Source organism: Chlorocebus sabaeus, chromosome 7 (genome assembly GCF_047675955.1).
Source record: "Chlorocebus sabaeus isolate Y175 chromosome 7, mChlSab1.0.hap1, whole genome shotgun sequence".
Lineage (NCBI taxonomy): Eukaryota > Metazoa > Chordata > Mammalia > Primates > Cercopithecidae > Chlorocebus > Chlorocebus sabaeus.
Window position 1 is genome coordinate 39,942,150 of NC_132910.1, and position 24,100 is coordinate 39,966,249.

Sequence of the window (24,100 nt, forward strand, 5' to 3'; positions counted from 1 at the left end):
ATAGAGTGAGATTCTGTCCCAAAAAAAAAGAACATGGAATTTTATATTACCCTGGCATCATTATCATATCTAAGAAAATTAGTCATAATTTTATAATATTATCCAATATCTAGGTCATATTCAAACTTCTCCTTTTCCCAAAAAAAAGTATTTACAGCTTTTTTTTTTCCTTTTAAATCTCATTTGAGGCTAGGAGTTGGAGGCCAGCCTGGCCAACATGGTGAAACCCCATCTCTACTAAAAATACAATCAATCAAAAGGAAGGAAGGAAGGAAAGGGAAGCGGAGGGGAGGGGAGGGGAGGGGGAGGGAAGGGGAAGAGGAAGGGAAAGAGGAAGGGAGAGGGGGAAGGGGAAGGGAAGGGGAAGGGAAAGGGAAGGGAAGGGGAAGGGAGAAGAAAGGGGAAGGGAAGGGGAAGGTGAGGGAAGGGGGATGGGGGAGGGGAAGGGAAGGAGAAGGGGAAGAGAAGGGAAGAAGGAGGGAGCGAAGGAAGGAATGAAGGAGGAAGGCATGAAGGAGGAAGGAAAGATGAATCCTGGTCAGATGTCTTGTAGACTGTCCCACATCCAGACAGTCTGACTGTTTCATCCTATCCCTGTATTTCCAGTACACTGCAAGTAAGTTCTAGGGGCATGAATAGATTTAATGGGATTTTTGACATGCATAGCATATTCAGCTCAAGGAAGTCCATTCTTTATGTTTTATTAAAACTGGGTAACATGATAAGTGATGAAAAGCTACTTTAAAATGGTTTTTGTTTTTTAAAATGCTGAAATATGTTTTCTAAGAGTTAAAAATCTCAGACTGGGAGCACAAAAAGAAAATTATGCAATCACGAACAATTTTTAATTTTTAACGCATCATACTGTTTCATCTCAGCAAAAATGTGATTAATTTTGCTCATATTTTTTCACAAATTAATTACATCAAATTTGTCGTTCTATTAACTGTAAAGGAACTTTTCCAGGATGTTAAATTAGTAGTAATATTTTTTAGTAGAGACAGGGGCTCACTCTGTCACCATGCTGGAGTACAGTGGTACAATTGTAGCTCACTGTAATCTTGAACTCCTGGGCTCGAGCAACCAGAAAGTTAAATTCTAAACTTGTAATAGTAATTGTATTTATTCAGTGAAAAGTTTATTACAAGTGTGCTTTTGTAATTATGATATATACTAAAATATTTTGTTACGTGTTTCAGAAAATATTGGCTACTTTTTTCCTTCAAGAATCTAAGTAAAATACATGATAATTATATTTACCTTCCTTGTAAAGGTCAAATATGCAGAGATAGATAATAAAATAGTGGTTACTAGTGGATGGGGTGGAAAGGAAATGTGCAGATGTAGTTCAAAGGACACAAAGAAGCAGATGTGTAGGATCAAGCTTAGAGATCTACTAGACAAGACAACAGGAGGACTATAGTTAATAACATTGTATTAGGGATTTTATTGTTGTTAAATAAGTAGATGTTAGCTGTTCTTGTTATAAAAAGAAAATTTTTTTTTTGAGATGGGGTCTTACTCTGTCACCCAGGTTGGAGTGTACTGGCACAGTCTCAGCTCACTGCAGCCTCCACCTCTCAGTCTGAAGTGATTCTCCCACCTCAGCCTCCCGAGTAGCTCCCGAGTAGCCTCCCGAGGTGGCACAGATACGTGCCACCATGCCCAGCTAATATTTGGTATTTTTGGTAGAGACCGAGTTTCTCTATGTTGTCCAGGCTGGCCTGGAACTGCTGAGCTCAGACAATCCACCTGCCTCAGCCTCCCAAAGTGCTGGGATTGCAGGTGTGAGCCACCATGCCTGGCCTGCAAAAAAATGTTAATTTGCTTCACTATAGTAACAATTTTACTATTTATATGTATCCCATTACATTTTGTAGACCTCAAATATACACAATAAGCTGGTGAGGTGGCTCACGCCTATAATCCCAGCACTTTGGGAGGCAGAGGTGGGAGGATCACCTGAGGTCAGGAGTTCAAGACCAGCCTGGCCAACATGGTGAAACCTTGTCTCTATAAAAATACAAAAATTATCCAGGCATGGTGGTAGGCGCCTGTAATTCCAGCCACTCAGGAGGGTGAGGTAGAAGAATTGCTTGAACCTGGGAGGCAGAGGTTGTAGTAAGCTGAGATTGTGCCACTACACTCCAGCCTGGGCCACAGGGCGAGACTCCGTCTCAAACAAACAAACAAAAAAACCACAATAAAACTCATTTTAAAAACAATTTGCTTTCCTTGTATTCCTCAGAAGAGTATTGGGCAACTCTGCAAGAATCCACTTTCAGCAAACTGGTCCAGATGTTTAAAACAGCTGTCGTATGCCAGTTGGATTACTGGGATGAAAGTGCTGAGGAGAATGGTAATGTTCAAGCTCTCCTAGAAATGTTGAAGAAGCTGCACAGGGTAAGAGTTCCTTTAGAAACCTCTGTGTTTTTATCTAGCAGTAAAAATTCCCTTGCTTTCAGCTGGCTTGAATCTTAAGCAGACTCCTGTGAGACATATGAAGTTTATATTGCTATTTTTTTAAATGTTGTTTTTTGTGAATTACATCATAACATATAAAGGAATATATATATAAAAAAAAACCTATTTAGAATTCAAAGAAAAATAATAAAATAAACATTAGTGTCCTTACTACCCATGTTAAAAAAAATACAACATTTCCAGTACTTTAGAAATACCTGTGTACTTTAGAAATACCTGTGTACCCCTCATGGATTGCAACCCCTCCATCTCGCAGAGATAGTCATGATCCTGGATTTTGGGATAATCATTCTCTTGCTCTTACTGTTTTAGAACTATATGTATGTATTTATAGACACTATGATGTTTAATTTAGGTATTTTCAAAATTTATGTCAATGGAATACATGCTTCTTACACTCAGTGTTGTTTTATAGATTCATCCAGATTAATGCTTATGGCTGTATTTCATTCATTTTCACTCTGCAGTATAGTTCATTGTATGAATATACCATACTTTGCTTATCCATTCCAATATTGACAAATGTATATGCTGTTTGCAATTCTTGTGTGTGGTTTTTTTTTTTTTTTTTTTTTTTTGGTCTTGTTGGGAGTTCCTCTGTGAGAAAACATTGCTGCTATAATACATTTTTGCTCATATCTCTTGGTGTTATTGTGTCAAGAGTTGGTTCTGGTTTTCATACCTAGTTCTAGAATTGATAAGCTATGGATATGTGTGTGTTGCTCTTTCCTGGTAGTGACAAACTCTTCTAAAGCAGTTGGACCAATTTAAATTCTCTCCAGGAGATGATGAGAATTCCCGTTGCTCCATTTTGAAAATATTTTTGATACAAAATGATACCAAATTATGGTTTTAATTGTATTTCCCTGGTTCAAATGCGCTAGAGCATATTTTCATGTTTATAATTGCAGTATTTGTTTTCTCTTCTGTGAAATGCCTGTCCTTGACTTTTGTTCATTTAAATGATGTTTGACTTTTTCTTACTGATTATAGAGTTCTTTTATTTTGGATACTACTCCTTTGTCAATGGTATGTGTTGCAAATATGGTATCCTAGTCTTTTGCTTTATGGTGTTTTTTGACAAACTCACATTCTTAATTTTATTGTAGATAAATTTGTCAATCCATTTCTTTTTACTCCTTGTGTCTTGTTTTAAACTTCTTTTCTCCCGTAAAGGATTTCGATTTGTTCGAGACAGGTTCTCCCTCTGTCATCCAGGCTGGAATGCAGTGGCTCAATCTCAGCTCACTGCAACCTCTGCCTCCCAGCCTCCTATGATCTTCCCACTTCAGCCTCCAAAGTAGCTTGGACTACATGTGCAAGCCACCATGCCTTGCTAATTTTTGTATTTTTTGTAGAGATGGGGTTTCACCATGTAGCCCAGGCTGGTCTCGAACTCCTGAGCTCAAATGATTCACCCACCTCAGTCTCCCAAAGTCCTGGTATTAGAGGTAAGATCCACTGTGCCCGGCCAATATTTGACTTTTTCTTACTGCTTATAAGAATTCTATTTTGGATACTACTTCTTTGTCAGTGATATGTGTTGCAAATGGTGTATCCCAGTTATAGTTTGTCTTTTGCTTTTATGGTGTTTTTTGGCAAACTCGCATTCTTAATTTTAATGTAGATAAATTTGTCCGTCCATTTCTTTATATAATTTTACTCCTTGTGTCTTGTTTTAAGCTTTTTTTCTCTCATAAAGGTTTTAAATTATTACCCGAAATCAGGGGTCGGCAGCCTTTTTCTGGAAAGGACCAGATAGTAAATATTTTAGACTTTTTGCGGCATGCGGTTTCTGTCACAACTGCAGCTACTCAGCTCTTCAGGAGTAGCATGAAAGCAGCCACAGGCAATACAAAAATGAATGGTCATGGCTATGTTACCAGTGAGACTATAAAAATAACAGAGGGCTAGATTAGGTCTTCAAAACTGCTCTAGGTAGTCTTCTAAGAGGACAATAGCCAAGGCCAGAGGAAGAGTATAAATGGAGGCTTATATACCATATGTCTAATATTTGAAAGGTTAAAAACCTGTCTAACAAACTGTTAATAAAATACACTGTCCTCCTCCTTTGACAAATAAACCTTCGTAATGACAGGGGAGAACAGGTTTGAATTTAGAAATCTCAGTCTTCTTAAAATTCTACATTGAAAAGTGGCGGCTTGCTGGGTTTGATGGCTCATGCCTGTAATCCCAGCACTTTGGGAGGCTGAGGGAGGCAGATCACAAGGTTAGGAGTTCGAGACCAGCCTGACCAACATAGTGTAACCCCGTCTCTACTAAAAATACAAAAATTAGCCAGGTGTGGTGGGCGCTTCTGTAATCCCAGCTGCTTGGGAGGCTGAGGCAGGAGAGTCGCTTGAATCCAGGAGAGGTTGTAGCAAGCCAAGATTGTGCCACTGTACTCCAGCCTGGGTGACAGAGCAGACTCCATCTCAGAAAAAAAAAAAGAAAAGAAAAAAAGAAGAGAGAAGTGGTAGCTTAAATGCAGCCCTCTGCTCTTCTTTTCTTCTTGGTTTTGTCCCACATCAGAAGGCGTGTCACATGCCCATATGTGGACACCTCAGCCCCTGTGTCTGAGTTCTATCCCACCTCCCACCATAGACCCTCCTTAGCCAACCCTGAGGCTGGAGGGTCTCAGTTGTGACATAGTTCACTCTCTAGAGACCAAGCAAGTGGAGAGGCCTGTGCCAGAAGCAGGCCTGGAACCATTTGAACATGGAATCCCAGGTCCTGGGTATATGTAGCCCAATCTAGAAGGGGATGTGTGGGCTGAAAATAGACAGGTCCCCCTGGCCCTGCAGACCCCTTATTCTGGGGGAAGAGGCTTGGCTGGAGGAGAGCCACTGCAAGAACCATGGTCCTAGGGCAGAGGACACTCTTGTCCAGGTCTAAAGGAAATACTGACTTTAGCTTTGCATTTCACAATTTACTGTTTAATGCAATTAGAAACTTATTGTAAATTTATTTTTATTATTTTTAATATGAAAAAGTTACCCTAGCACCACTTATTGAAATGCTGCCTTTTCTCCATTGATAGGCAATACAAACTGTTGTGCATCAAGTTTCCATGTGTGGGTTTCAATTTTGGGTCCTTTTGTACCATGAGTCCACTGTACCATGGGTCCTTTTGTATGCCTGTACATTAATTGTTCATATCTAGTAAGAGAAGTACCCTAGCCTTGTTTCTGAAGTGAGTCTTGAATATTTTTGGCATATAAATTTTGCTAAAAATTTACCATATATATTTCTAAATTGCCTTGTCAGGTTATATACAGAGACACACACACACACAGTCTTATTGAGAATTTGATTGGAATTACATGCAATCTATATTTAATTATTTATATTTCTGTGTTTCACTATATTGACATCTTTACTATTGTGAATCTTCATAGCATCTACCTCTCCACTTACTGGTTGTCTTTCAGTAAAGTTTTGTTATTTTACTATTAAAGTCTGTTTAGTCAAATATATCCCAAGATATTTGCATTTGTTACACTATTATAGTGTCTTAAAATTATATTATCTGTTGTTGGTGTATAGGAATGCATTGATTTTTGAATATTAATTTTTTTTTTTTTTTTTTTTGAGACAGAGTTGCCCTCTGTTGGCCAGACTGGAGTTCAGTGGTGTGATCTCTGTTCACTGCAACCTCCACCTCCCGGGTTCAAGTGCTTCTCCTCCCTCAGCCTCCCAAGTAGCTGGGATTACAGGCACGCATCACCATGCCTGGCTAATTTTTGTATTTTTAGTTTCACCATGTTGGCCAGGCTGGTCTCGAACACCTGGCCTAAAGTGATCTGCCTGGCTCTGCCTCCCAAAGTGCTGGGATTACAGGTGTGAGCCACTGTACCTGGCCTGAGTATTGATTCTTATATTCAGCAAATTTGCCAAATTCTCAAATTTGCCAAAATTTTGAATTTTTTATAATGTTTTCTTTTTCCAGTCCATATACATTTTATTATTTTCCTTTGTCTTGCTCTAGCTAGGGCTTCTAATATGATGTTAAATAGAGGTGGGGTAAAAGTGGGTACTTCTTTGTGATTTTAAAGGAAATTTTTTTTCATGGACTATTCTTAGTTTCCAAAGGAAATGCTTTTAGTATCATTTACTTATAGGGGTTTGTTGTTGTTGTTGTTTTGAGTCGGAATCTCACTCTGTGCCCAGGCTGGGGTGCAGTGGTGTAGTCATGGCTCACTGCAGCCTTGACTCAGGCGATTCTCCCACCTCAGCCTCCTGAGTAGCTGGGACTACAGGCATGCACCACCATGCCCAGCTAATTTTTTCATTTTTGGAGAGACAGGGCCTAACTATGTTGGTCAGGCTGGTCTTGAGCTCCTGGCCTCAAGTGATTCTCCTGCTTTGGCCTTGGTCTCCCGAAGTGCGGGGATTACCCGGGTGAGCCACCACACCAGCCCTATAGGCTTTTTTTTCTTTTTTTTCTTGAGACAGAAAAAAAAGAGCCTGTTGCTCAGGCTGGAGTGCAGTGGCACGATTTTGGCTTACTGCACCCTCTGCCTCCTGGGTTCAAGCTATCGTTGTGCCTCAGCTTCCTGAGTAGCCAGGAATATAGGCACATACTACCCCGCTCGGCTAATTTTTGAGTTTTTAGTAGAGATGGGGTTTCACCATGTTGCCCAGGCTGGTCTCCAACTCCTGACCTCAAGTGATTTTCCCACCTTGGCCTCCCAAAGTGCTGGGATTACAGGCATGAGCCACTGTGCCTGGCCTTCTATTAGGTTTTTGAAAATAACCTTTGTAGGTTAAGGGTATTTCCCTCCTTTTAGAAATTGTTCCACATTTCAAATCTAATTGAATATTGACTCCTTCTTTGAAATTCCAGTTATTGATATGTTATAGACTTTCTCAGTCTATTTGGCCATGTCCCTTAAGCTTTCTGTCATATTTTCCGTCTCATTGTCTCTCTGTACCCCATTCTGGATGGTATTTCTTCAGCCCTGTCTTCCAGTTCATGAATTCCTTTTTCAGTGATTTTGGTTGCTGTTAATACTACCTTTTAAGTTTTTATCTCAAGTATTAATGTTTTCCATTTCTAGATACTCGAATTTGTTCTTTAAATTATAAATAATTTGCTCATTATTTATAATTTCTTTGTTCTTTTCACACTTTCTTTTATTTATCTGAATATATATGCCTTATAACTCAGGTATCTGAAGTCTTTGCAGGTCAGTTTCTGCTGAATCTTCCTCCTGGTGTCTTTATCCTCATGTATTTTGTGATTTGTGTATGTGTGAGAGCTGTCTGTTTTCCTTGGAACTTTATCTTTTGGAATTACCTGAGGACTGACTTTCTTCACAGAGAATTTTCTTCTGCCAGGCTCCTGGAGATACCACCAGTTTGGTAGTACTTTACATTTTTGGCTTGAAGCTTTTTAGAATTTGGTGGTAAAGTTGAAGGAGAGCTCTTTTGTAATTATAGATCCTATAGGGGATAATTTTTCCCCAGCTCAGCACCATTTGAACTTGGAACAGTTTGCCTTGTGGTCCTGGGGTCAAGGTGGAGGTGGAGTGATTGATATGGCAGTGGGGGAAAGAGCTTATTCATTTCTAGTTCATCCTTACCTGATGGTTTAACCCTTTTGGGTCTCAGACTTGTGGGGATAACTTCTCCTATGGACTCCCTAATTTGAACAGTCTGGGCTTTGCCTCCTTTCCCCAAAGCCCCAACCATTGAAAATTGAAGTTTACGTTCACCAGGTTGGGCAGATGCTCTCAAGGCAAATGCCACTTTCATTTGGTTTTTGACCTGATTATTCCATCTACCTAAAAAATCAGTAATGCCTTTAAACATATTTGTTACAGCTTTTCCTGTATTTCTAGGTGTTTTCAGTGGATCAGGGTACCTAATATATCATACTGTTGAAGAAAAAAACTACCATATTATTGAAAAACAATGGCTATTTTCAACAGTTTTAAATTTTTTATTTTACAAAAGGGAAAGGTTAATGACAAATAATTTGTGTTTTGAAAAAATGAGAAATTTATTGAAGAGCTCTGGGAAGGTGTATTCTAACAAGCTTTTGCTACTTACAAAGAGAATCACAAGAAATACTGAAGCAGCAACAAAAGAAATCTTCAGGGGATCCCGCTTTGTCCTTTGACCCTAATAGATAACATCAGAATATTTGATATTTGTCAGGCTCCGCACCTCAGCAGGAGGCCACCAGGAACCATGAAGATGAAGCACCCATTTTCTCTGTGACTCTGGATATCTTGAGGCTAATAATGATAATGCAAGGCCAAGATCATCAGATCCAGAGAGCCATAGTTACAGGGTGAAACAGTCTCACCAGGCTTTGGGTGGTAGTCCTGGGAGGCCTGGAATATTTGAGGTCTGGACGAGAGTCAATAAGAACATTCTAGACACATGGTTTCAGTGCATATAGCCAAGATGAGTTTTTAGAAGACCACCTGAGAGCAATTTATTTCAGGATAATGCCCATCCAAGTCAAATACTAACAGTCACTAATTCCCAAAGTGTCTAGTGTCATTATTATTCATTGTCTTCACGACATGCCAGGGTGTTCATGTGTCTGTCATAATAGTCATAATAACTCTGATCATATCATATGGGATGGAGGGTTGGAAAATTTCCTCTTGGTAGGGGAATGTTCCACAAATGCCTCAGCAGAGTGAATGTATATAAGGTGGTATATTATTAAGTCCTGAAGACTAAGACCTGAAGAACTGGACCCCAGAGTACTTTGGGATATTGTGTTGTTGTTTTTTTCTTTGGATTGAAAGTTCTTTAAAATTTTTCTATGAATTAAAAATAACTAGAAGTTTATCATTATATCATCAATCTCTACTGTTAAATCTTAGATATTTATGTTCATGAAAATTTGGGGCTTTGGCAATGGAGGAATTGGATAGAATTTTATTCTGGTCATTATAAGGGTGTTTCATTTACAATTTAATTTGATAATCTAATTAACAGCTATTAAGCAAAATTGTCTTTAAATATAAAACTTTTTCACAAGTCGTATTTTATTTAAGGTAAACCAGATGAAATGTCAACTACCTGAAAGTATTTTCCAAGTAGACGAACTCTTGTACCGTCTCAATTTTTTTGTAGAAGTATGCAGAAGGTGCTTGTGGAAAATGACTGTGGTAGGTATAGCATGTTTAAAGGGGGAAATTGATAATCAGTGAGTTAATATAGTATTTGTTGTCCTCTGCAAAATTGCACAATAGAAATAGCAGGGCTTGTGGGAAACATTAAGACTCCTCAAAATCTATGCAATTTTGTAGTCAGAGTTTCAGCAGAAAAATGATTGACACCTTGGGAGATGACTAGGGGAATATGAAAAATGCACAAAAAGGAAAGGGTAGAAATCTATCTACACTGTAATTGGAGAAGGACTAGTGGAGCTCTGATACCCTTAAAGTGGTCATAGAAGGCAGTGAGACTCATTAGGAGTCAAGAGCCAAGACCTGTGGGTAGAGTGTCTTGGATGTAAGCACTCCTTTTTTATTTTCTGAAAATACAGTTGAAGGGCTCCTACTGCCAAGGTAGCAGCTGGCCCGAAGTCTCTCTTTCTTTCTCGGAAGGTTATAATTCTCCTTCTAGCACATCAACTCTTGCCCAGCAAAATTCATATGTGAGCTAACCAGCTACCCATGTTATATCATTCTCTGTTTACTAAATGCAACTGAGCTTATTCACATGGCAGAAACTCAGGTTTCAGCAGAACAGAGTCTTTGGGAAAGCATCCAAAGGTTATAATTAATTGCTAAATTAAATGGGCACTAAACATTCTCTATATACCTTTCATTGATACATATAAAACACATTTTCTACTACTAGTACTATGGACCAGTAATTTGGATTGCTTTTGTTGGAAGTACTGAGACCTTATACCATCAGGGATGTAAGGCTATGAGGTAAAGTGTAAGGTTTCTCTGTCCTTTAACTTATCAGAATTGTTGTCATTTCCATTTTTAGGACACTTCAGAAAATGCAGGATGCTGGGTCATATTCAGTCACTTTCCATTTATCTTTAATCATCTGTCAAAAATTAAACTACTACATACAGACACACTTTTAAAAATAGAGGTATGTATGCCTATTTGTCTTCATTAGCATAAATCACATGCTAAGTGCCTTCTTAATCATGCAATATTTTGGGGGTGATAAGAGAACCACCTACCAGTGAAACCAATGGTTGTGGCATTCAAGGAGCTTACACTCTAATGAAGAAGGCAAGGCAGACTGTCATAATTTGGATCATCTTCACCTTAAGGCAAATTAGGGCCTTGGTAGCAAGGGATGGAGCTTGGTCAACTGGCCTAGTTGTTGGGTTTTTACCTGAAGTTGGCAGTGGCAGCCTGTAGTCTTCTGAATAGTACTCAAAGAAGTATAACAGACTTGGGCTTGACTAGCACCTGTGTAAGGAGGCACAATCTAATGAAAAGATATGGTAGCAGGAATAGAGGTGGCCAAGGATTCCTGAAATTAGGAGCCCAATAAATGGCTACTACTCTGTGATGGTGCCATAATAGAGGTTTGTACAGATTCCCCCTTTTCTATATATGGTACTGTTACTAACTGAGGTGGTTATGTTTGTAGATATATCCAGCAAAGTGGATGGATATCTTATCAAACGTTAACAAAATATTTTACCACCAAAGTAGTAAAATTGGGCAATTGAAAATTCCCAAGGAATTGTATGAGATAATCCCTGCCTCATTGCAATTTTATAAGGATTAAATTTGTTAATACAGGTAAAGCATTTAAAACTGCCTCACACAAAGTACCCAAAGGGTTGGGTATTATTATCACTTTTACATATGCAGACATATGTTATATGTATGTATAACATTCAAATATATGTCCTTAAAGCAGATAGTTTAATATAATGCATTTACCATAATAAAAATGGGAAATTGATTTATGAGTTCTGAGTATGACGATAATGAAATGTTTAACAAAGGGAAATCAAAGAAAAAAGATAAAAGAACTTTGTTTTGCTTCAACTCTGACAACCTGTTCTCTCCTGATTTTAAACAAGGTTCCAGAGATAATTTCGTAGAAGTAATATTTGACTACTCCTTTTTCTGCTAAAAGCATAGACTTTTTTTTTTTTTTGAGAGCATCTCCCTCTGCCGCCCAGGCTGGAGTGCAGTGGCATGATCTCGGCTCACTGCAACCTCCACTTCCTGGGTTCAAGTGATTTTCCTGCCTCAGCCTCCCAAGTACCTGGGATTACAGGCACCTGCCACCACACCCAGCTAATGTTTGTATTATTTGTAGAGACAGGGTTTCACCGTGTTGGCCAGGCTGGTCTCGAACTCCTGACCTCAAGTGATCCGCCCACCTCAGCCTCCCAAAGTGCTGACATTACAGGTGTGAGCCACTGCAGCCGGCCCTGAACCATAGACTTCGGTGACCTAAAATTGCCATTTGGTTTCTGAATGGACATTCTGTCTGTCTGTCCATCTTTCCCTCTCTCTTTCCCCGCTTGTCTCTCTTCGATTAACTTCTTAGGTAAATTCTCCCTTAAAATCTCTTGTCTAGGTTTTTTTTCTTGGAATAGGCTCTTTGGTGACATCTCTCACACCTGGATTTTTTTCCTGCAGCCTTTTTGCTTTCTAAGCATCTGAACTTCTCTTCTGAATGAGAAAGCATCATGTTGCAGTGCACTGTTTCAACGGATACCAATACATCTCTCAGCTTGTTAATAAGTAGCTTTGGTATCTTAAGCATTAGTAATTGTGTGTATAGGAGAAAGTGGTCTGATAAAACCTGCAGTTGGTAACTTACTTGCTCATCCAGGTTGGCTCCACAAAGGCTTTAATTCTTCAGGTCCCTGTATGTTATCATTTATCTTCAGTGGTGCATATAAGGTTCTTTTCATAAAGGTGACCTGCACTTATAAGCAGAACCAGTTTATTCTGCTTTCCAAATTTTTACTTAGAGAGGGCCAATGGTAAAATGAAGTGTAATATTTCTGTTTCTGTTTTCCTAGGGTAAAAAACATAAAGCTTATCTTATGTCGGCAGCAATTGAGGAAGAAAGAGAGTCTGAATTTGCTTTGATGCCCACGTTTGGTCTAACAGTCAGAAGGAATCACTTGATTGAGGATGTTTTGAATCAGCTAAGTCAATTTGAGAATGAAGACCTGAGGAAAGAGTTATGGGTAAAGTATAATTCTCACTTAATGTTTTTGCTGCTGAGAAAAGAAAAACATAAAAAAAAAAGTAACAAAGGGTTTCATAGGAAGTTATCTTCCTTTGCCACAGAGGTTGTTTATTTTAGGGTTCCTCTGATTCCCTAGTTGCCTTTGAGTTTTGGGTGATAGCTGTGGGCACTCATTGAGTATGTTTGGGCTAAGAACAGCAGGCAAAGTGGTTGTTCTCCCCACACCCTGCTCAGCTAGATAGTTCAGTGTTGGCCCTAAGAGGTACAGTCCCTTCTGAGGTCTGGCCTAGCCTGGCTAGCACCACCCTTGAAGGGTTTCAATGAGATGGTTAGCATAGAGGAGAATTAAGGGGTTGTTTTTCTTCTTATGCAATAACCTAAATTGGCACAGGCATGGTGACTCACACCTGTAATCCCAGCACTTTGGGAGGCTGAAGCAGGTGGATCACCTGAGGTCAGGAGTTCAAGACCAGCTTGGTCAACATGGTGAAACCCTGTCTCTACTAAAAATAACAAATATTAACTGTGTGTAGTGGTGGGCATCTATAATCCCAGCTACTCGGGAGGGTGAGACATGAGAATCACTTGAACCCAGGAAGCAGAGGTTGCAGTGAGCCAAGATCATGCCACTGCACTCTGGCCTGGGTGACAGAGCGAGACTCTGTCTCAAAAAAAAACCCGAAAATAATAATAACCTAAATTGCTTTGTAGAAAAGAGAACTTTCTCTTAAAATCCTACAGTTATTTTGGGGTATAATTGTAGATTTGACCATGTTCGGAAGATGTTTTAACTGATTTTTTCTTTAATTACCATATAATTTATCTTATTAGTAAATATTTGATACCGAATCATAATGACCAGTAGATCTTTTGAGTGCTGTCCTTGTGGCAAGAACTGTTGTAAGTGCTTTGTACCTTTAACCCTTTCAACAACACTACGTGGCAGATTCTGTTTTTCCCTCATTTTACAGATGGGGAAACTGAGGTACAGAACTATTAGGTAACTTATCCAAGAGTAACCCAACTGATAAGCATCAGAGCCAGGATTTGGGCCCAGCCATTAGGCACTAGACTTTCTGCTTAATCAAGACAGATAAAGATTGACCTGATAATATTAGTAAATGGAGTATTTTTGATTGAGGACCCTAGTTTATCACTTCTACTCAGATTAAAGAAAGATTGACTTTACTAAGTCTCGAGATACCGATGTAAAAGCATATTGCACCCGGACACAGTGGCTCATGCCTGTAATTCTAGCACTTGAGATCGAGGTAGGCAGATCACCTGAGGTCAGGAGTTCGAAACAAACCTGACCAGCATGGTGAAACCCCATCTCTACTAAAAATACAAAAATTAGTTGGGTGTGGTGGCAGGTGCCTGTAATCCCAACTACTTGGGAGGCTGAGGCGTGAGAATCACTTGAACCTGGGAGGTGGAGGTTGCAGTGAGCCAAGATTGCATCACTGTACTGCAGCCTGGGCAACAGAGCAAGATTCTGTCTCAAGGAAAAAATATATATACATTGCAGTTTAAAGTTGGCATTTCCATGTATTTTTGCACACAGATAATTGTGTAACTCTAATGAACTCGTTATGTGATTCTATCCTTTGCCAGTTAGTCCACTCGATTATTTGAGTTCCACTTTTATATATCGTTCATCCAGTTTTTAAATGCAGGTACAGCATTTGCCATCTGCAGGCTCTGTGTGAGGTATTTTACGTGTATGACCCCTGTAATCTTTCTGATAATCATGTGGGAAAACAGGCTTTATAAGATTAGGCAGCTTGTCCTTAGTAAGAAGAGGGGGAAGGGTTCGACACTTGGTCTTGCTACAGATTTTTAATATTTCACCAAGAGGAATGGAAGAGGCATGCATCTAAATAAAGGAACTGGTAAGAGGAGCTTTCTGGAGATGCTAGTAGAACATCTGGGTAGAAATGTTGAACAGGTCTTTGGAAGTGACTGTCAATCAGGAGAGAAAATACACTGAATCTGAAGGTTAAATATCTACGAGTGGTAAACAAAGTTTACAGAGAAAATGAGCCTCCAGGGAAAGAACAGAGAGAAAGGACAGAAGTGTTAGGATAGAACTGTTTGCAATTCTGGTTCTAGAAGTTAAACTAGCAGGAAAAAGAAGAGAGAAATAAAACCATGAAGAATGCTTCATAAGCGAAAGCAAGGGAGAAGAGTGTGTCAAGAAAAAGGACATGATCAGAAGTGGAAAATGAGTTAACGAAATCAAGGAGATGAGATATGAGAAAAAGTCCTTGGAGCTTGGCGATTTACAGTTCTTGGTCTTCTTGGAGAGACCCATTTAAGTGGAGAAGTGGGTTTGGAAGTTGGCGTATATCTCTGACGTTTGGCAAGAGTAGAAGGAGCCCATGTTGTCTGTATTGGAGACAATATGTTGGGATTTTTTTTTTCCTTTTAAGGTTAAGGGGGACCTTAACATTTTTGTAAATGGAAGTGAAAGATTCCAAGAAAAGGCAGGAATAGAGGGGTAACTGAAGGAGCAAAGATGGGTTATGATAGCATCCTCTTGGGAGGGATTGGTGTCAGCAGTGGGGGTGCAGCCTCAGGGAGCAGACAGCCACTTCAGCAAACACCTTATGTGTGCTCTGGTTTTTTGAACATCCTGAATTTTTTGTTTGTTTGTTTGTTTGTTTGTTTATTTATGAGACAGAGTCTCACTCTGTTGCCCAGGCTAGAGGGCAGTGGTGTGACATCAGCTCACGGCAACCTTCGTCTCCCGGGTTCAAGTGAGTCTCGTGCTTCAGCCTTCTGAGTAGCTGGGATTACAGGTATACATCACTACACCCAGCTAATTTTTGTAATTTTTGTATTTTTGTATTTTGTATTTTTGTATTGGTCTCGAACTCCTGACCTCAAGTGATCCACCCACCTCAGCGTCCCAAAGTGCTGACATTATAGGTGTGAGCCACCACACCCGGCCAATTTTTATGATTTCTTTGTTTATTTTTATTATATATACTTGGATCTGATGACTATAATAGTGATGCCAGTTGAGGTCAGTTTAGTGGTAAAAACTTTAGGCTCTGGGGTCTGACTGACATAGGATTAAATTTAGGCTGTAGGCCAGGTGTGGCGGCTCATGGTTGTAATCTCTCTTCAGGAGGCTGAGGTGGGTGGATCACTTGAGGTCAGGAGTTTAAGAGCAGCCTGGCCAACACAGTGAAACCCTGTCTCTACTTAAAATACAAAAAAATTAGCCAGGCGTGGTGGTGCATATCTGTAATCCCAGCTACTCTGGGGGCTGAGGAAGGAGAATCACTTAAAACCGGGAGGCGGAGGTTGCAGTGAGCCGAGATCAGACCATTGCACTCCAGCCTAGATAACAAAGTGAGACTCCATCTCAAAAAAAAAAAAAAAAAAAATAGGCTGCACCACCTAGCTGTTGTATACACTTAGAAAAGTTATTTAAATTCTCGAGGCTGCATTATCTTATAGAATTAATGTAGAGCTTAAATATGACAATATATAAGTAGGATACTTAGTGCCTACCAAATACTTGGGTCTACAATTAATGTTAACTATTTACTGTTAGTAAATGAGACTTCATGTATAGCAAAATGGAGCCCTGGAAGTGATGTATTATTTGCTGTGTTTCCTCAGGTTTCATTTAGTGGAGAAATTGGGTATGACCTTGTAGGAGTCAAGAGAGAGTTCTTCTACTGTCTGTTTGAAGAGATGATCCAGCCAGAATATGGGATGTTCATGTATCCTGAAGGGGCTTCCTGCATGTGGTTTCCTGTCAGGGTAAGTTCCCTTTTCTTCGCTTAAGGTATTTTGTGACAGAAAAGTACATCTTGAAACATAGAAAATTAGTTTGTCTAGACTGTTTCATGTTAGGTGAGGAGTTATGGATATAATTGTAGAGATAATCTATAATTCTAATAAGGTGATTGTTTTTTTAAAATGGAGTTTCCTTTTCCTGGGTTCCCATATCTGTCCACATAGAACTCAAGCAATGTATTTTTTTGATCATTTGTATAATGCATGGATTAAAAAGGAACCCTTTTTTTTTAGGTAGTCATTCTTTGTTTCAGTTCTGTTTTCCCAGTGAATTTGAAGACAAAGGCTGTGGAAAGAAATTGTGAAAACTAAGGATTACTGAACCTAATGTATTTTTATTGCTGGTATGCTTTTAGGAACTAAAACTGGGGCAGAGTTTTATTTAGTTGTTTGTTTCTTTTGTTTTGCTTTGTTTTTGAGACAATCTCACTCTGTCACCCAGGCTGGAGTACGGTGCCATGATCTTAGCTCACTGCAACCTCCACCTCCCAGGCTCAAGCCATTCCCGCCTCAGCCCGGCGGGATTACAGTAACTGGGATTACAGGCTCCCACCACCATACCTGGGTAGTTTTTGTGTTTTTAGTAAAGACAGGGTTTCACCAATTTGGCCAGGCTGGTCTCAAACTCCTGACCTCAGGTTGTCTGCCCACCTTGACCTCCCAAAGGGCTGGGATTACAAGCATGAGAGTGGCAGGGATTTAAGTTGACTTAATGACCAAATACTAAGTTGGTGCAAAAGTAATTGCAGGTTTTGCCTTTACTTTTAGTGGCAAAAACTGCAATTGCTTTTGCACCAACCTAATATAAGCCCTAAACATTCTTATCTCAGGCTTTAAATTTTTCAATTTGAGATTTGATTTTATGAAAGAGGAACAAAGATTTATTTAATATAAATATTTCATTGTACTGGTAAAAACTCATAATACTTTAAGATTTTTTTTTTTTTTCGCTTTTCAGCCTAAATTTGAGAAGAAAAGGTATTTCTTCTTTGGGCTTCTATGTGGACTTTCCCTGTTCAATTGCAATGTTGCCAACCTCCCTTTCCCACTGGCACTGTTTAAGAAACTTTTGGACCAAATGCCATCATTGGAAGACTTGAAAGAACTCAGTCCTGATTTGGGAAAGTAAGTAAACATAGTTCCTGAGGAAGGATTCTATCTAACGTATATTTAGGCAAATATTTAAGTACACACACTTCATAATATTTTCATGTTCAACAGCAGCATTTTAGGTACTTCAGACCAGTTTTAACTTTGACAAGAATTGTTGGATGATAATTTCATTTTCTAAAATTAGGAAATGTTGATTATTCCCTTAACTAGTCTTCAATGTTTGCATTAATATTTCAACTTTTTCTGTGTAGGAATAGTCATGCACAGAGCACAGGTTACATACACCTTGGTGCAAAATCTACTAGTGATGTTTATGTTAAATGTTGTTTCATGTCATCACCTTTAAAATGGAAACTTATTTCTAAGTTAAAAGACAAGCCACCACTTCACCAAAACATGGCAACAGTAGAAGGGTTTTAATATCCTTGCTGTGTAAAGCATTCCTACACATCCATAAGAAATATTCAGAAAGTATCCAAGAAGGCAACCTGGGAAAGAAGCAATAGAAATGCTCCTCAATAAAAATGTCTTCAATCTCACCAGTGCTCATAGAATGCCTATTAAAGTAAGAGGCTAATTTATACTTCAGGTTGACGGTGGTTTGAAGTGTTGATGCTATATAGTATTAGCAAGGGCTTGAAAACTTTCATTTTAATTTCAGGTGTTATTAGTGGAAATACAGATTGGTACTCCTTTTCAGAGAACAGTGTGGCAGGACTTAGCAAAATCAAAACATGTTTGCCTTTTCAACCCAACAATTCTACTTCTAGACATTTAACTTTCAGAAATACATAACCAGGCAAGAATCAGTGTACAGTAATATGCATTATATTTATAGTTCATAATATAAAGACTCCCTAAATGTCCTTCACTAAGGGAATGATATATTTTTGGTATACTTATGCAATGGAATACTACAGGGATTTTTATTTTTATTTTTTTAAAGAGTAAGAACAGGCTAGGCATGATGGCTCATCCCTGTAACCCCAGCACTGCGGGGAGGCCGAGGCAAGTGGATTGCTTGAGCCCAGGAGTTTGAGACCAGCCTGGCCGACATGGCGAGACCTCATCTCTACAAAAATAAATAAAAAACAAAAATTAGCTGGGCATGCTGGCACATGCCAGGAGGCACACCTCAGGAGGCTGAGGCGGGTGGATAGATTGAGCCTAGGAGGTCGAAGCTGCAGTGAGCCATGATCATACCACTGCACTCTAGCCTGGGTTACAGAAGAAGACTGTCTCAATTTAAAAAAAAGAATAAGAACAGTAATATGATTCTAGTAGTAGTATCATCCCTCTTGTACAGATTCAGAAACTAAAACACAGAGAGATTAGATAACTTGCTCAAGGCCCCATAATGGCAGAACCATGATCTGAACACAGTCCGGCACCAGAGTCTGTTAATCATTTATACTAACTGTACTAATAAGGAAAAAAAAATCAAAAGCACAAGATTTAGAAAGAAGATAAATTTGTCATTTTTATTTTACTGGAAACATCTAAGATAACCTAAATAATCTTTATGCCTCAGAAGACTGATAAACTTAATTAACAATGTACATGAACTAAAAGATCTTTATATTTGTATCTTTGTTTCTCAAACTTTTAGGTCTTAAGATTCTCTTAAAAATATTGACTCCAAAGCGCTTTTACTTAGGTTGGTTATATCTGTCAGTATTTACAGGATTAGAAATTAAATATTTTAAACACAGGAATACACAAATATCTGTTAGCTATCAGAGCATTCCACAGTATCATATAGCTTTTGAAAACTCTTCTGTTTACTCACAGCAGAATGTGAAAAGAGGCAAATAACATCTTAATAATGTTATGAAAATAGTTTTGACCTCATGAACTCTGTAAAGGCCCAAGGATTCCCAATAATTGCTGGTCTGGCTCACATTTTGAGAACCAGTGATCTCTGTGTTCAGTAAAACTCAATTTTAATCCCAGGAGGCTTTTTATTAAACTTGACAACCTGGTTCTAAAATTTATATGGATGAACAAAGGGTCAGGAATAACCAGAAATAATTCTCAAGGCAAATAAGGTTGGAGAACTTGGTCTGTCAGATATCAAGAATTATTAGAGGCCAGGCGTGGTGGCTCACACCTGTAATCCCAGCACTTTGGGAGGCTGAGGCAGGCGGATCACGAGGTCAGGAGATCGAGACCATCCTGGCTAACACGGTGAATCTCCGCCTCTACTAAAAATACAAAAAATTATCTGGGCGTGGTGGCAGGCACCTGTAGTCCCAGCTACTCGGGAGGTTGAGGCAGGAGAATGACATGAACCCAGGAGGCGGAGGTTGCAGTGAGCCGAGATTGCGCCACTGCATTCCAGTCTGGGCGACAGAGCGAGACTCCATCTCAAAAAAAAAGGAATTATTAGAAAGCTGTATTATTTAGGACAGTATGATAGGTTTTCCAATAGAACAGAAGATAGATCAGAAATGGACCCATGCCTATATGGAACTTTATTAGAGGTGGCATATTTGATCATGGGGAATAGGAGTACTAAATAAATGGAACTGGAAAAAAAAAATGATATCTGTCTGGGGAAAAAAATGAAAGTAGATCCTTGTCGTATACCATACATTATAATCACCTCCATGTGGATGAAGTATTTAGATATTAAATGCAAAAATCATGAAAATACAAGAGAATTATATTTCTCACCTTTGAGATTTCTTAAACAAGACATGCAGTGTACCAACATTAAAGAGAAGATTTCATACATTTAACTGCAATAAGATTAAAGAACTTCTGTGTTCATCAGGAGGGTGTTAGAAAAATGCAGAAGGGAAGGTGCTGTCAGGATCTGAATGTGTTCCCCCAAAATTCATATTTTGAAGTCTAATCCCCAGTGTGGAGCCCTCATGAGTGGAATTCATTCCCCTATGAAAGAGGCCCAAGGGAGCCTATTCGCCCCTTCCACCATGAGAGGATTCAGAGGGCACCATTGAAAAGGAATGGTTCGTCACCTATTCCCTTTAGATTCAGACACTGAATCTGCTGGCACTTTGATCTTGTACTCCAAGCCTCCAGAACCGTGAGCAATAAATTTATGTTTATAGATTACCCAGTCTAAGGCATTTTGTTATAGCAGCCTAAATGGACTAAGGGACTTCTTGCTACCAAGAAGTGTGGTATTGGAAGCAACTTTGGAACTGGGTAATGAGTAAGTAGTGGAAGAGTTTTGAGGTGCATGCTAGAAAAATCGTGTATTGCCCTATAGAGCAGTTCTGGCAAGGGCTCAGAAGAAGAGACCTCTAGAGAAAGCCTCGGTCTTCTCAGAGATTACCTAAGTGGTCGTGATCAGAATGTTAGTATAAACATAGACAATAAAGGCAATTCTGATGAGGTCTCAGATGGAAGTGAAGAACACACTGGAAATTGGAGGAGAGGTGATCCTTGTTACTGTATAAAGTGGCGAAGAATGTGGCTGAATTGTGTTGTATCCTAGTATTTGTGTAAAATAAAATTCTTGACAATGAAATAGGATATGTGGCAGAAGCAATCTCTAAGCAAAATGGTAAAGGAACAATATGACTTTTCTTGACTGCTTATACCAAAATGGAAGCAGGGAGAGTTATTTACAGTGGAATTTATCATTAGAAAAAAAGCTGAACTTAAAGGTTTGGAAATTCTCAGCCTGGCCATGTTGTAAAGAATGCAAATGTGTTTTGAAGAGAGCACCAAGGGTGTGGCCAGGTGACTCTTTAATAAAGAGATTAGTGTGGATGGGTGGAAGCCTGGTGCTGTTCATCAAGACAATGGAAGAATGACCCCAAAGGCATTTCGGAAATCACTGGGGGCTGTCAGTCCCATCATAGGCCCTGAGTGCCAAGGCCTGGAGGACAGAACTATGTCAAGAGTGGCTTTGTGTACCCACAGGACCTGGACATTTGGTGTCCAGTGCTGCCTCAAGTCCCTACTCATTGCATTCTGGCACAGTGCTCCTCAGCTGACCCAGGTGTGACTCCAGTGGCCCCAGGTGTGGTGTGGGTCACAGTGGCCGTCCCATCAGAGGGCACAGGTGGTAAACCTTGATGGTGGGCAGGCTGTGCCATCTCTACTGGCACACAGAGTGCACAAGCTGTGGGGCCTTGGCTTCTCCCACCTAGATATCAAAAGATACTTCACAGAGCCATGGGGTGCAGGCAGAGAACTGGCACAGGGTTGAGGCCACTGTCAAGAGCCCCCACTAAGGCAGTGCCTAATGGAGTCATAGGAGTGAGGCTGCTCTAGAGACCCCAGAAGAGCCACCAGTGTGCATTCCAGCCTGAGGGAGAACCACAACCACCCAATACTAATGTGTGAGAGCCTCCAGGTGGGCTGTGCCCAGCAAAGCCATGGGTGTAGGGCTGCCTGGAAACTTAGGAGACCAACCCCAACCCCAGTGTGTCCTGAAGGTGGGACATTGAGTCAAAGATTATTCTCAAGCCTTAAGATTTAATGTTGCATGCCGTTTTGAGTTTTTGACTTAATTGGGACCTCTTACCCCTTTCTTCTTTCTATTACTTCCTTTTGAAATGGGAATGTCTATCCTATGCCTGTTCTACCGTTGAATTTTATTTTATTTATTTATTTTGAGACAGAATCTCCCACTCTGTGGCCCAGGCTGGAGTGCAGTGGTGGGATCTGGGCTCACTGCAACCTCCGCCTCCCAGGTTCAAGCGATTCTCGTCCGTCAGTCTCCTGAGTAACTGGAATTACAGGCACATGCCACCACGCCTGGCTAATTTTTGTATTTTTAGTAGAGATGAGGTTTCACCATGTTGGCCAGGCTGGTCTCAAATTCTTGACCTCAAGTGATCCACCCACCTTGGCCTCCCAAATTGCTGGGATTACAGGCGTGAGCCACTGCACCTGGCCCACCATTGTATTTTAGAAGCACGTAACTTGTTCAATTTCACAGGATCACAGCTGGAGAACAATTCACCTCCTTCCCCACAAAAACAAAAACAACCCACAATGAATAAAACATGGTCCGTTACTTCACAATACAGTAATCTAAAAATCCAGTGGGGGAAAAAAATCAGTTCAGATTCTACCTTATCCCAGAGGCCTTTCCCAATGTCATGTATGCCTTCAGAAAAATGTAACTGTGCTCTTTTAAGCCTATGTGATTTCCATAGTTCTCTGGCTGCACATACCTCACTGTATTGTAGGTGAGACTCCCATCAGCATACCTCACCTTCAAGTCCCAGAGTTTATTGGCAGTAATATCTTAGTCTCAACTTTACATCCCCTATGCCTGCTACGGTAGGGGTTACTTAAATGTTTGTTGAATAAATATTTGAGTGAATGAGCAAATACAATGAGACATCATGTTATTTCAAAAGCATGTATAAAGCATCATAGGATGATAGGATGGAAATATTTAAAAATTGGTTACTGTCCATTTTGATGTGACCTCTATTCTCACAAATGCCCTGAAACTATTAAGGTAGTCTAATTTGAGGTATTTCTTAAGCTTGATGATATTGGGACAAGAGGTGCAGAGAAGGTCCTTTGACCCACCTCAGAGTTACTGATACCTGAAATTTAGTATGAGACCTATTCTGTGAGTAAAGTTCAAAAGATTCAATAAAGGTGACGCCAGTTTGAATGAGTTCCACCGTCAGTGAACGTTAGAATCCTTTTCTAAATAGAAACCTACAATCATTAGGTAAGGAATTTAGGGTAAAGGGAAGAGAGCTGTGAAGCAGGCAGGCAGCCTGCAGAATTGCAGACAAGCTTCCTAAATTTGACATGTTTAGTTGAGGTCTGGCCCTGTTTAGATTATCAGTACATGGAGAAAGAAGTGCTGTGAACTATATCTGACCTCCTACCTTCAGAATAGCTATACATTTGACATTTATTTTAGATGCTGTGTCTAGTGATCATGGTTATTACGTTTTTAAAAGCAAGATTATTTTTTTCCTTAGGAATTTGCAAACACTTCTGGATGATGAAGGTGATAACTTTGAAGAAGTATTTTACATCCATTTTAATGTGAGTAACAAAAGCAGATAACAGATTAGTTTTAATCTGATTAACCCTTTACATATTTAACTAAACATGTCTACTTTCACTTAAAAAAAAACCTGAAATAAATTAGTGAAAAAGGTATTGTTCTTCATCATGATCTAGGTGCGTCAGTTAGATTTTACTATGTAATAGCCAGCCTTAAAACCTAGTGCCCTAAAAGAACAAATACAATTTGGTGGGTTTCTGAACTGGGCTGACTTGGCTGGGCTGGATGGTCTACAGTGGTGTCACTCACATGCCCAGTCATTGAGCTTGTCTCTGTTCTCTATGGTCTCTCATTCTCTAGTAGGCTAGCTGTGGCTTTTGAAGCAAGACTGCAGTCTTTATTCTTACATGGTGGCCTTAGGATTACAGAGAGGAAACAATAGCAAACCCCACCACACATGCTTCTGCTTCTTTCAGATCCTGTTGGCTAAAGTACTTCACATGGCCATGGCCAGATTCAGTGGCTGAAGGGATAGCCTCCCCCCTTGATTGGAAGTGTTGCAAAGCC

General features: G+C 39.7%; 1 protein-coding gene across 2 annotated transcripts in view; it reads left to right on the plus strand.

Annotated features, from left to right (window-relative positions):
* Positions 1 to 24,100, plus strand: part of HERC5 (HECT and RLD domain containing E3 ubiquitin protein ligase 5) — a 50,279-nt gene that overhangs the window by 20,432 nt on the left and 5,747 nt on the right. For both annotated transcript variants that reach the window (XM_007999226.3, XM_073017478.1), the window contains 7 exons: positions 2,249 to 2,403; positions 9,504 to 9,617; positions 10,453 to 10,563; positions 12,476 to 12,646; positions 16,282 to 16,425; positions 17,420 to 17,586; positions 23,505 to 23,571. In XM_007999226.3, coding sequence (XP_007997417.1) covers positions 2,249 to 2,403; positions 9,504 to 9,617; positions 10,453 to 10,563; positions 12,476 to 12,646; positions 16,282 to 16,425; positions 17,420 to 17,586; positions 23,505 to 23,571 — 929 coding nt within the window. The remainder of the gene's footprint in view (positions 1 to 2,248; positions 2,404 to 9,503; positions 9,618 to 10,452; positions 10,564 to 12,475; positions 12,647 to 16,281; positions 16,426 to 17,419; positions 17,587 to 23,504; positions 23,572 to 24,100) is intronic.